Source organism: Vidua chalybeata, chromosome 24, assembly GCF_026979565.1.
Source record: "Vidua chalybeata isolate OUT-0048 chromosome 24, bVidCha1 merged haplotype, whole genome shotgun sequence".
In the NCBI taxonomy this organism is placed as follows: Eukaryota; Metazoa; Chordata; class Aves; order Passeriformes; family Viduidae; genus Vidua; species Vidua chalybeata.
In genome coordinates, this window is record NC_071553.1 from 5,979,455 (window position 1) to 5,992,756 (window position 13,302).

Genomic DNA, 13,302 nt, shown 5'->3' on the forward strand with positions numbered 1-13,302 from the left:
ATTTTTAATTGAGTATCCTTATTACATCTATTAACAAGGTGCAGATGAATACAAATGACCCCACGGTCGATGCTGTCGATTCGTGTTGGAATTTCTTTCTCCTTTGCTGAGCTGAAGGAGTCAATAACCTCCCAAAGGGTCACGGGGAGTGGAGGTTTTCCTGGCAGCTGCTGTCCTGCCTCCAGGGTCAGGCCACAGTGGAGTGGCCACGGATAAGCCAGGTAAAACACTGAAGGTAAAACACAAAATCCAACTCCCCCAGCCCTTAGGAAAGCTCTGGAAACGTTAGCTCCTACTTAATTCTTTAAATTTAGACTTACCCGAGGCACAGGTGAAAAACAGGAGTCTCTTCTTGTATTCCTTAATTCACAAATCATGTGAAAACTCCACTCCACCGTGGGTGGTCACAGCACTGGAGTGGTTCCAGGGCTCCCAGCAGCAGAGGAGGGAGGTTAAAACCTGCTGGTTTCAAGTGGGAGACAGCAGGATGTGGCCAAACTGCTCCCCCTGAGGTGCGTGTCAAGCTTTGGTCTCAGTTTGAGGGGAATAAGCTGGAATGGCCTGCCTGAGGAGCAGAGTGCTGCTCTGACATGATGGATTTGCATTCCCTTCAAACTGGAGCAGCTTCCCATCTCCCCATCAGCCCTGCACCAAAACCAGAGGATTCAGAGTCAAGAGTCCATAAAAACCCTGTCCTGGGGCAGCACTGAACTCCCTGCTGTGACCCACAGTGTGCCAGGCCTTCCCCTTCTGGCTTAGATTTATCCTTTTTAGTACCTGATTTGGAAAGGAAAAAAGAAAAACCACCCCTTGAGATCCTCCAGAAAAAGCAGTGAGACCTCTCGTTCGGTATTCACATGCTTCTACTTTAATGCTTCCTTAAGGGTCTCCATTTTTCTGTCACTTATCATCATCCAGAGTAATTTTGGGCTGTTAGAGAAAGTTCATTGCTGTAATTGCGACCATATTGGTCATTAAAGCTGACAGACAGCTGCTGGAGAAGTCACTCGCTGATCCTGCTCCTCAGCAGATGCCTCTCAGCGTTTGCTGAGATGTTGGCTTGAATTTGTGAAATGGAAGCAGAAGTGCTTCACCTCAAGGAGTGAGCGTTTCAGCGAGGGGAAGGCATGAGGAGCTCACCCAGGTCTTTTGCTTACAAACGGGGTTTGCTGCTCCTGCTCCAGCTGGGGTGGAAGTAAGTGGAATTTCATGCAGTCCCTAAGGCTGCTCCTGCCTGCAAGTGTTGGGGACCCCCATCCCAGCTGCAGCCCAGTTTCACCATCCAGGGGTGAATTATTTCCAGATATCCCATCCCTGGCAGTGCCCAAGGCCAGGCTGGACAGGCTTGGAGCAGCCTGGGATGGTGGGAGGTGTCCCTGCCCATGGCAGGGGGTGGCACTGGATGGGCTTTGAGGCCCCTTCAAACCCAAACCAGTCTGGGATTTCCACTCACCCCTTCCTTGCTGCTGGGATTCAGTAAACAAATATTCCTCACACCATAAATGCCACACAGCACAAACTGGAAAACAAGGAGCCACTCAGGAGGGCTTTTTTAACCAGTAAACTTTATTTATATATAACAACAGTACAAAGTGAGTCCTTGGCTTGCAAAATAGGAGTGTTTCATATTTACAATAGGTACACAATAATATATTAGAATAATAACAAAACCCCCTTTTATTTCCTTGGAACATTTTTAAATACTTAAACTTTCTTACATTTTTTTTTTCCACAACACTTGTAAAAACAACAAAAAACAGACAATCATCTTAAAAAAAAATATAATACAGAACTCCAGTGTGTCAAGTATAACGGGGAGGGGAGGAGCCAGAGAACGATACGGTGGAATGGGCACAGATACAAATCAATTCCTTGTTCCTGCCAATACACAAATCCCCTAAAAACGGCTGGGGGTTGTAAGGAGAAGGGGAAGAAGAAATCAGAATCTGTTCCATGGCTGATACCTCTACATTCTGTGACGTTTTCGGGGGGACTCCAGAAGTTTTAGTACCTGTACATTCCCTTCCCCTTGCTGCTTCTCCTAACGGCCCCCAAGGTACCAACAACACCAAAACTCAGCAGTAAGAGAAGGACATTTTTACTGCATCTTCTGAAGCCATGAAATAACGTGGCAAAATCAGCTTTTTTCCCTGCCCACGGCTCCTCTGTGCACCTTTGTGTGCCCAGTCCTCGGGATGGAAACGCCGGCTGGAGAAGCTGTTGCCTAAACTTCCAAGCTTATTCGAAAGAGAGGTATTGCAAATCCCAAAGGAAAGGCCATACAGGAGATCTCGTGTTTGATCTGGCAGCCCCGGGGAGTTTGGGGTATTTGGGATATTGTCCGTGCAACTGGATGGACCCTGCGGGCCCCTGGAGCGTGTTCCTCAACGCTGCAGGAAGGTCAATCTTTTCAGGATTATATTCCACGGTTACAAAGGAAGGAGAGGGATGGGGAACACAGGGACAAAGGGGGATCTGAAAGAACAAGCACAGAGACACTGCCATGCTCACAGCACGGCCACAACACCGCTGGCTGCCACCGCAGCAAGGTGGGCACAGACACCCTGGAGGGGTGGGGTGGCTTTTCCAGCCTGCACTGCCCCACCCTTCCACCTCCCCGTCAGTGACCCCAGCACGGTGCCAGCACCCCACAGAGCACCCTGGGGTGCAGGGCACACACCACAGACCCCCAGTTTTCTTCCAGAAGGCACCGGGCACCGGGTTCCGGCCGCTGCTCCATTGCCTGCCCAGAACAGGACCAGCACCCGAACCTGGGGGTTTTCAGGGTGAAGGGGCTTTGCACAAAGCCTCCCAGACAGCCAAAACTGGTCCAAAGGCTCCCATCCCCTTCCCCTGCAAAACTAACCCGACCAAACTGCACTGAAACTGCACATTTCGGGTTGCTCCCCAGCAGCACACGGGCATCTCTTACTCTGATGGTTTCCCCACTGAATGTCTCATCAGTAAAACCAAACCATCCTGCCCATGCAGGTGGCTTCAGAGCTGTCCCCAGTGCTTTGCCCTCAGCCTCTGACCCGCTGGTCTCTGGTTTTGGGTCCAGGCTGGGTGTTTTCACCAAGGACGGTTCTGTGCTCCGAGCTCTTCCTCACACACAACTCTGTACAATGTCACAGCTCCCTGCACTGTTGCCTTGCAATTCCTGGTACAAATGTGGATCTGGAATAGGATGGCTGAAGCTCTGTGGCATTTTAATTCATCTTTGATGTCAGTTATTTACCCTCCTCAGAACATTTTTTCTTCTCTCCAGGGCACAGTCACACGTGAGCTCTCCCTGATGGCCCAGCTTATTCAAGTCAGTCTCTTTTAGTTTCATTTAGTTTGGGGAGCTGAGTCCCTGTGACAGGTGAGCTCTGGCAGCACAGGAAACTGGATGGAGAACAGCCAGTGACAGGAGAACGTGGCTGGGCTGCTGCCAGGGAAGGGGCTCGAGGCTCTGGAGCAGCACAGGGACCGTGCTGGGAGCTGCTCTGCCCTGTGCCAACCTGGCCTTCCTCATCCCTGCTGGCTCCTGGGGACTTCTGGGAACGAGGCCTTGTTTGGAGGCTGTGCCCGCTGGAGGAGGGGATGCTCTGACCCTTTTTCCACACAGACTTAAACACCAAGACCCCCTCAAGGAGCTCGGAGCCAGCAGCGTGCAGAATGCAACCCCAGAGCCTTAAACCCTCTCGCCTTTGCCCTCCACGTGCCCACCCAAACTGTTTCCTACGCTGGGACATTTTTGTGGAGTCCAGTGGAAGGAAGGAGGGAACACCGACGTGGGGATGGGCCACCAGGATTTTAAGACAGAGTGTGGAAGGCACTGCTGTGATGAAGGTCTCTGCTGTGCTCACCGTCCCCAGCGTGTCACAGCCCAGCCCTGTGGGGAGGCACCGCTGTCCCCACGGCCATCCCTCAGGGAAAAACCTGAAATTCCACCCCTGGAATGCTGCTGGGATGGATGCAGCGAGGCCGTGGCAGCAGTTTTGTTTCTCAGCGCTGGCCCCCACGGTGGGTCCTCACTGCTGCAGGCAGGATATCCAGGCTTTCCAGGGATATCCATGCTGGATTTCACAGGGCTTCCAGCGCTTTGGCCGTGCTGATCCCTCCTGCCTCCCTTTAAATCCATCCTTTATGGCAAAGCGTGGACCGCTCGCTGTCCACACCCTCCGAGCTTTGGCGGCTGCGGCTCCTGAGCGGGGCTCACGCGGGGCCAGCCTTGCCTGCGAGCTCCACTCTCCTCTGTGGGGTTTTAATAAAGGCTTCCAAGGTGGAGAAGCGTTTGATTAGCACCTCGCTCCCCCTCGGAGTGGGTGCTTTGATAGCTCGTGAGCAGAAGATTAAACGGAATTATTCAAGCGGTGACACCAGGCGGAGAGATCCCGGAAAGTGACGTCTCCCGCTTTGATGTCGGAATACCTGAAACGGAGCGAGCTGGAGACTCCAAACTCCGAGCGGCCTTGCAGGAGGAAGGGGGCAATGAGAGGGACGTGAAATCTTTTCATCTAAGGCAAGTGCCCCCTCCTGACCAAAGCTCGAGTCCAGTTTGCTGCGGGAGTGAAGAAAATGCCATTTTGAGATTTGAAGCTTCCTCTTCCCGAAGGAGGAATGGAAATGTTGGATGCAAACAGGGCAAGAGATTCCCAGCGCTCTGCCCCAGGGGGATATGTCGCTTCAATCCATGTAATTGCCTGTAAAGATCCATAATTAATGTCAACCACCATGAGAAGAGACTTGGCAATGTATTTCTAGGCCACCCCTCCAGCCAGGACTGTGCTGCTCCCTCTGCCATCCTCCTGAAGCTTTTCCAGACGATGGAAGAGGTGTTTTTGCCGTTTCCTTCGGAATTCAGTCAGAAGTGTAAGAGCTTGCTGGTTTGCAAAGTGCTCCTGCTGCTTCCCCTTTTTTCTCTCTGCTCCAATCGTCCCACAGCACAGAAGATGAACTCAGCTGTCCCCTTGTCTCCTTGATGTTCTCCCAGAGAATCCAGGGGGGGGTGTGGGGATCTCCACTTCTGCTGAGAAAATACAGGGGAGTGGGGAATGACGAAGCCTTGGCTTGGGGGGTGCTCCTGGCCAGAGGGGAGAGAGCAGGAGGAGGAAAGCAGGATTAAAAGCTACACAAAAGCCTCTCAAAGAGATGCAGAGAGGAGCACCGTGAGGGCTGGCGGGCAGGGACACTGTCACCAGGCCCAGGTGATGCACAGCCAGGCCTTTGCTTTGGGCTGTATTTTGTGAGTCCTGCAGAGGTAACTCCCCAGACTGATATTTGGAAGTGTTTGGAAATCGTTCAGGAGCTTTTTGGTGTGCTCTCTTTGGGTTTTCAGAGTACCATGAGAACTTGGTGAACCCAAACCAACAACCAGAGCTAGAACAGGTCTGGCAATCCCTCACCTAGGCTGTGTGATGGATCACTGTGAACAGCAGGAACAGAACCAGCAAAAAACCTGCAGGATTTCAGAGCCTGACCCTCTGCCATGTCCTGTGGTACCTGCAGCAAAGGGCAGGCCAGGCTGGGGACTGCTCCAGTGGCACTCCTGGCGCTGGGCTCCGCAGTGCCTGACTTTTAGTAGGACTTTTGCACATTTTTTGCCTCAGAAATGAGATTCACCGTGCAGGAGCGGGATCCCTGGGAAGGGAACTCTCGGGTAACAGGCAGTACAAACACTGCTCTGCCTTTCAGTCTCTTCCTCTGCCACTCTCCCCCTGTCTCAGTAAATCCGGTGCTCAGGCTGCTGTAAATGTCAAGAACTTATTGCACAAGGTCGATTATTATCATCAGTATTTTCTGCTTTTCAGAGAGACTCACAGAAGTGGATTACCAAAAGAAAGTGGACTTGGCATGGCTTTTACTGAATGGTAATTAAACCAAGTTTCCTGAGTATTTCTCTACGTGCTTCTCCCCTCCCCTGGTGCTGGACTGCAGGACACGGAAAGCCAGCAGCTCTCTGGGAGCCCTGCTGGGCTCCTCCAGGCAGGAATGGTGGAGGAGGGGGATGGAGATGGAAATGGATTTTCCTTCAACACACACTGGCTGCAAACGAAGGTCCCAGTCTGGTGTGACACTGCCTGGGCAGACACCAGGAATTATTTTGCTGCCATTGCCAAGCTCCTGCAGCCAACTCTTGTATTTCCATTAGGCCTCCTCTCCCTGCCCTCCCCACTGCAGCCTGCACACGTATCAATATTTACTACAGAGAGAAATATTTACAGCATTCCTTCCCCTCCTGGCACTCTACAAAGGGACACACATAAGCTTTGGTGTCTTTGAAAGAAATAACACTCACAAACATTTGCCTGTCACTGGCCACAGGAACGTGTGCCATGGGGGCCAGCAAGGAACTGAAGAGAACAACGAGACGCCGACACAGAGACACGACAGCAGAGCTGGCTGGCCCGGGGTGCTGGTTAAGGTTTGCTCTTGCCTGGAGCAGAGATTTCTCTCCCCTTCCCAGTGGAAATGCAAGTCCTGGCACTGGGTGAGGCGGCAAACGCTGGTGGAGACACCCAAAGGGAGCCTGTGCCCAAGGACTCCGCACGTCCAGCAGCAAAACAAAGATCTGCTCTCCCAACGTCCAGGCTCTTCAAGTATTGTCACCATAAACATCGGGGTTTGGGGGGCTTTGCTGCGAGAAGTCGGAGGTGGCTGCTGGAGACCCCCAAAACCCACGCTGGAGGTGTCAGCCCAGCTCTGCCTTGGCTCACCTGGCACCGGCAGGAACCAGCAGTGGACATTGAATGGATCATTGCTGGATCACCACGGCCAGGCCGGACACTGCTGGACACTGCTGGACACTGCTGGACACTGCTGGACACTGCTGGATCACCATGGCCAGGCCGGACACTGCTGGACACTGCTGGATCACCACGGCCAGGCTGGACACTGCTGGACACTGCTGGATCACCACGGCCAGGCCGGACACTGCTGGACACTGCTGGATCACCACGGCCAGGCCGGACACTGCTGGACACTGCTGGACACTGCTGGACACTGCTGGACACTGCTGGACACAGCTGGATCACCACGGCCAGGCTGGACACAGCTGGACACTGCTGGACACTGCTGGATCACCACGGCCATGCTGGACACTGCTGGACACTGCTGGATCAGCCAGTGAGGTGGGGTGGAGGCGGAAAAGGGAAAACCAATGAAATTCAGATCTTCCCTCATTCGACAGTAAATGGGATTTAAAAAAAAAAATATATGTATTGACACTATATAAATACATGGATGAAGCTGGGTTTCAGGACAGGTTGGATGATCTGATGGGTTTGCAGTTCAGGTAAAGTTCCTTCTAGTGCCTCTAAGTCACTCAGCCACTGGACTATTTTTGGGCAAAACTGCTATTTTGCTCATGTAAAAAGGTGTGGTGCAAACTTGTGCTCGTACTTGTAAGAATCCAAAACGAAGCCATTTTGGTTTTCCAGACGTTCCAATGGGCGTGAGAGTCCGTTCGCAGATTGCCTGAGCCGTGTCCTCGGAAGGCTCTCAGGGACAGGATTCAGAGCTGATCCTTCTTGCCAGGATTATCTCTATGGCCTCTGTGTTTTTTGCTCTATTTATTTTTTTTTCCTTTTTCTTCCTTTGTTTTTTGTTTTTTGTTTTTTTTTTTTTTTTTACAAAAAAACCCTTTTAAATAGAGTTTTATTTTCTAATATACACTAAATAATTTTCATGCAAAGCAGCAGTCGTGGAGACATCCAGACTTTCCAGGTTCCTTCCTTCCGTGTACACTCGAAAAAATGATCCACCTTGCTTGGACTTTGATTGAGATGTTTCACCTTCCTCCCTTCCTGCCCTTTCAAACTGGATCCTGTATGATTTTTGAGCACAGCCAGTCCTTGAGCCAGGCTCTGCTCTCTCCAGAGGAGCCTTGGGGGTGTGTCCGGTGCCTTCCTTGCTTGTTCTCCCTCCAAATTCCCGAGAGTCCGTGCGATCCTCTGCCCTTTGCCGTCCGTGACCTTTCTTCAGCTCTCGAAGGACATGGCCCCAATGAGTTGCTCTACTTTGTAAGCCAAGCGCTGCCTCCGAGCCTGCTCATCCTGCTCCAGAGCCCCGATGAGCTGGGGGAGAGAACAGGAAAATGAATCAGAGAGAGAAATCAGCGTGAGAGAGGGGGTGGGAGAGGTGGGTGGGCAGCGAGATGGGAGCAACTCCGTGTGAGGAGGTGTGAAATCCCAATAAATAGCAAAGCAACTTGGCTATCGTTGGTTTGTTGGACCCCTCGATACCCACCCAACAAAAACCACTCTGGTGCCTTGGACTCCACATTTCTTGTCTCGTTTAGCACAAAAGTGATGAGATTTTTCAACCCTAATGGGAAAATAGCCGTGGCGTTGTATCACAAATGGCTACATGCAGTTCAATGACAAAACCCTTCCGTTTCACGGACATAATTACCAAATCGGTTCTTCTTGCAGCGAAATGAAGGGGTGGAACAGATGGCGAGAACTTGGTTTCAAGTGATGCATTCATTAAAGGAGCTCAGGCTGCCAGGAAGCCTTTGCAAACAGGAGCCTGTGCCACTACCAGGGGGATTTGGACCGTGCTGCTCCCAAAGGACACCGAGGTTTCTGGGGAGCTTTGATGGGTCATGAATATTTTCCACTGCACTGGGTGCATGCCAGAGCTGAGGTATCCAGGTGCTCCTACAGTATTTCAGCTCTCAATCCTCCTGGGGAGGATGCTACAAGTGTGGCCAATCCCAAACCCCTCTGTGAAGAGAACAGCGGGGCAGGAGCGGCGCCAGCTACGGCCGGGCTGCATCCAGGGCAGGAGGGCAAGGAGCTCTGGGAGGCAGCAGAGGGATCCTGACACAACCCAGCACTGCATCTGCTCTCCCACACACCTGCCGTGGGGCCCTGTCACCCCGGGGACACCATGGCCCAGGGGACACTGTTGCCTAGAGGACACCATCACTCCAGGGGACACCAGCATGGCCCAGAGGACACCATGGCCCAGGGAACACCATTGTCCAGGGGACACCATGGCCCAGGGGACACCATCACGGTCCAGAGCACACCATCACTCCAGGGGACACCAGCGTGGCCCAGAGGACACCATGGCCCAGGGAACACCATTGCCCAGGGGACACCATCATGGTCCAGAGCACACCATCACTGCAGGGGACACCAGTGTGGCCCAGGGAACGCTGTTGCCCAGGGGATATCACCACTCCAGGGGACACCATGGCCCAGGGGACACCATCACGGTCCAGAGCACACCATCACTCCAGGGGACACCACCGTGGCCCAGAGGACACCATGGCCCAGAGGACACCATGGCCCAGGGGACACCATCATGGTCCAGAGCACACCATCACTGCAGGGGACACCACCGTGGCCCAGAGGACACCATGGCCCAGGGGACACCATGGCCCAGGGCATACCAATGCCCAGGGGACACCATCATGGTCCAGAGCACACCATCACTGCAGGGGACACCAGCGTGGCCCAGGAAATGCTGTTGCTCACGGGATACCACCACTCCAGGGGACACCATGGCCCAGGGGACACGGGTGCCCACACCCACCTCCTCGCTGTACTTGCTGACGTAGGAGTAGATCTCGTTGAGCGCGCTCAGCATGTTGAACTCCACGGCGTGCAGGCGCGACTGCTCGGCGAGGTAGGCGTTCATGTCCTGGTCGCTGATGGCCGGGAGCTTGGCGATGTCCGCGTAATACCTGCAGGAACGAGGGCCAGGGGAAAAATGAGAAGCAGGAACGCCCCAAATGTCCCTGCTCCCCCTGGGATTTAAGCTAAGCTCTGCAGGGATAAGAACGTCTTTTTGCTTTGTGTTTACATCCAGCAAAAGAGGATTCTGGGCTGTAATGGGCTGAAAACAGGAGCAGCGGTGCTTGGCGGGGCTGAGAACCACCCTGCAGCATCACTGGAGGTCCCTGTGCTTCCCTTCCACTCAGGATGTTCTCTCCAGAGATCCATGGGGTTTCAGAGCACCCTGCACCCACACTCCCACGTGCTGCCCTCACCTCTCCACCCAGCTCTTGTAGCTGGGGATGTCCTTGGCGTACAGCAGCTTGTTGGAGGGGGAGTCCTTGCCCAGGCGGTGCTCCGAGGTGGAGCAGGAATCCATGAAGGTCTGAGCCACCACGGAGAGGCAGGCGTCCGTGATGCTGCCCTTGTGGATGTCGAACACGAACTGCGGGTTTTTGATCACGTTCACCCAGAAGCGGAGGGGAAGGCTGGGAGGCAAAGCGAGAATTGAGAGGAAATGAGAAGACGAAGGCAAGGAAAGGGCACTTGCTGTGGATGGTGCTCCCAGGCAGAGCACCAATGGGGGGAAGAATAAGAGAAGAATTTAAACAGGAGCTGGGCCAAGGCCGCCAAGCACCAGTTAGCCCAGTGCTGCCCAGATGGCTGCTGGTGGATCCTGCCATGCCCAGGAGCTGCTCCGGGCTCGGATCCCGCACGGAGCAGTGGAGGAGATGAGGGGCAGGGCAGAGCTGGGCAGTTTGGGGGTACGGGGGGAGCATCTGCAGGAGGAGCCCGTTAGGAGGAGCTCGGCAGAGCAGGGCTGTGGTGTGGGGTGAGCCCTGGCACTAATCAGCGCTGCCCGCCCGCGCCGCGCCCGGCACCCGCGGAGCAGCAACCACAGGCTTTGTCCCCAAATCCCGGGGCCTTTTGCAATCAAAGGGGAATTATTATTCCTTTTTTTCTTTGGCTGTATAGCGGGATCAAAAAAGCAGCTGCTGCTTTCTATTACCTTTCAAGTTGCAGCTCTCTCTGTCTCTCCAGCTCGCTGAAAGGCTGCAGCCTTAACTCTTGCAGTGCTGCAGGAGAGCAGCTCAGCCCCAGCCACCCCAGCTCCCTCTTCCAAACTTCCCTTTGCTTCTACCTGCTCCAGGGGCAGCTTTCTCCCACATCCCCACCATAATTCCCTCTCTGGAAATGCTGCAGCTCAGCTGAGATGGAGAGAAGGAAGGTCCAGGCCTGGTGGGGCCTGTTGCCTCTGCAGACCAAACTCTGGTGGCCATTGCTTTCTTTTTTCTCGTAATTTCTTGTGATTCTACAGTTTTTTCCCAATAACTCCTTCTTCTAAGGCTTTAAATGAATTGTTTTGAGCTTCCCACTGCCTTAGCAGGGAACCAGCTTTTGCAGCCATGATGATTAGAGGCCTTTTAAACCACGAGGGACTCAGGGGAAAATACAGGGTCTTCAGGGAACAACCATTTGTTGTGCTTTTTTATTCCTTTCTTGCAGAGGTAAATTTCCAACCCACAGAGGTTTTAATCCTAAAATAGCAGCAGAGGCAGAGATGTGAGGGCTCCCACTGTTTGGAGAGGCTGGACCTGGCTGCAGCCCATGCCTGAGGCATGCAGAGCTGGCTCCTTCTCCCTGTGCCACCTCCTGCTGATGCCCAGATGTTCCAGGTGCTTCCCAAAGTGAGGGGAAAGGTGCAGCCACCGGCTGAGCTCCCCCCTCCCAGCAGTGCTGGCATTTGTGGCACAGCAGGGCTGGGCAGGCAGCACGGGGCAGGCACTGGAGCCTTGCTTCCCACCCTTCCCAAGGTCCAGATGTGCAGCTCTACAACCTGAGGGCAGCAGCCAGGAGTAGGGAGTAGCCAGGATATCTCCCTTCCCTTCCAAATTTTTATTTGGAATTTTATTTGGATTTTAGGATCCTGTGAACACTGGCAGCCCACAGAGGCTCAAACCCCAGCTTTGTGCCCCGCTTCGGGGCTTGGCAGCTCCCAGCCCTTCCCAAAACAATTCCCCACACCTTTTTTTTTTTTTTTTTTTTTTTTTTTTTTTGCCCAGAGCAGCCTCCCTGCCCCCCGTTACCAGTTGCTCTTCCAGGTGTGCCGGACGTCGGTGTCGTGGATGCCGTGCTTGTCCGCCTGCTCGTCCAGGAAGTCGAACATGTACTTGATGGCGAGGGGCAGGGCGCTGCCGCGGTGCACCGTGCTGAACAGCGTCTCAAACAGGTCGTCCACGAACTTCTGCAGCGTGCCCTGACGGCAGGATGGCAAATCAGACAGCTTCTAACTTTATTTTTCTTTTTTTTTTTTTTTTAATGTGATTTTATTCGGGGGTTTGTTCGCCTCTGCTCGAGGTTGGGGGGAAATTGAAGTTTTCTCTTGAAAAGGCTCCGTTTCACCGAGGGTTTGAGAATTTCTGGGTGAGGCCTTATGGGCTTCAGTCAACGAGAAGGAGATTCCCAGAGCCAGAAAATACAAAGGGGATAAATGAGCACTGACAAACATCACCCCCTGGTGTGATCAGAGACACCTGGTCTGGGAAATGATTGATAAAGCATGAGGACCAAGTTAGCACTGAAAGGATCAATAACCAATAGGAGATCGAATACTGAGAACTGTGTAATATAGAAGCAGTGAATGTGAATTTCTTTGGAGGTTTTTATGTATAAATATGTGAAAAATGGGGTAAAAACCCATGTGTGATGGAATGATTTTCACTGCACAACCTAGCCATGTGTGGATGAAATAATTTCTATTGCACATCCTGGCCAGAACAAAGTAATACCTAATTCTCTAATATTGAAAAGATGCTGTTGGAGAGGTTCTGTTTTCCCTGCAGTTTTGGTGACAGGAGCAGCAATCCAGGGGGTGAGGGGAGGGACAGGCACTCCCCTGGCCAAGCAGTGGTGGCAGGAAGGGACACCAGATGTTCCCAGCCCCAAAAAGTGCCACCACCGATCCCATGGGAATAACCAAGGTCGGGGTCTTTCGAAAAGCTCCAGCCTGCAGCTACTCACTCATTTCCTCTTTAATTCTAACCTGAAATATTTTTTTTTTTTTTTGCTTTCCAAAGCACAGCTGTGTCATCCACGCTGATGAGCACGTGGGGAAAGGCAGGAAAACTGTGTCTAGTCGAGGGAATGGGTAAATATTTCCAGGCACTGCTTCATTCACCAATTTGTGAATTGGTAAACAGTTTTAACACTGTGCAAAAAAAAAAAAAAGAAATGGAGAATTGCAGCAATTGCCTTGAGTGTGAGGAATTCTGGGCTGTGCTTCTGTTGCTGCTCCAGGACTCTCCCAACCCCAGGAAAACCCAGGGAGCTGAGCACCACCAGGACCCCTTGCGGAGCCTCACCGTGCGCTCCCCAAGCTCAGTTACCTTGGTAGCCAGGAGCCTGGTCAGGTAGATCTCAGACACCATCTTGCTGCCCCTGTCCCCTTCCTTCTGGTCGCCGTGGTCGTGGTTCTTGACCAGGTGCCAGACCTTGACGCCGCTCTCCAGGTCGGGGGTGATCATGGGCGCGCGCGAGCGGAGGCTGTCGGGGCTGCCCGTGTAGCGGAACGTGGAGTCTGAGCCAGGGAGAG

At 53.1% G+C, this 13,302-nt stretch overlaps 1 protein-coding gene across 1 annotated transcript in view; it reads right to left on the reverse strand.

Annotated features, from left to right (window-relative positions):
* Positions 1-1,546: 1,546 nt before the first annotated feature.
* PLXNA2 (plexin A2) overlaps positions 1,547-13,302 on the reverse strand; it is a 150,099-nt gene continuing 138,343 nt past the window's right edge. The window contains exons 28-32 of the mRNA XM_053963880.1: positions 13,097-13,287; positions 11,798-11,967; positions 9,986-10,198; positions 9,529-9,679; positions 1,547-8,060 (exon numbers count right to left, since the gene is read on the reverse strand). Coding sequence (XP_053819855.1) covers positions 7,965-8,060; positions 9,529-9,679; positions 9,986-10,198; positions 11,798-11,967; positions 13,097-13,287 — 821 coding nt within the window. The 3' untranslated portion in view covers positions 1,547-7,964. The remainder of the gene's footprint in view (positions 8,061-9,528; positions 9,680-9,985; positions 10,199-11,797; positions 11,968-13,096; positions 13,288-13,302) is intronic.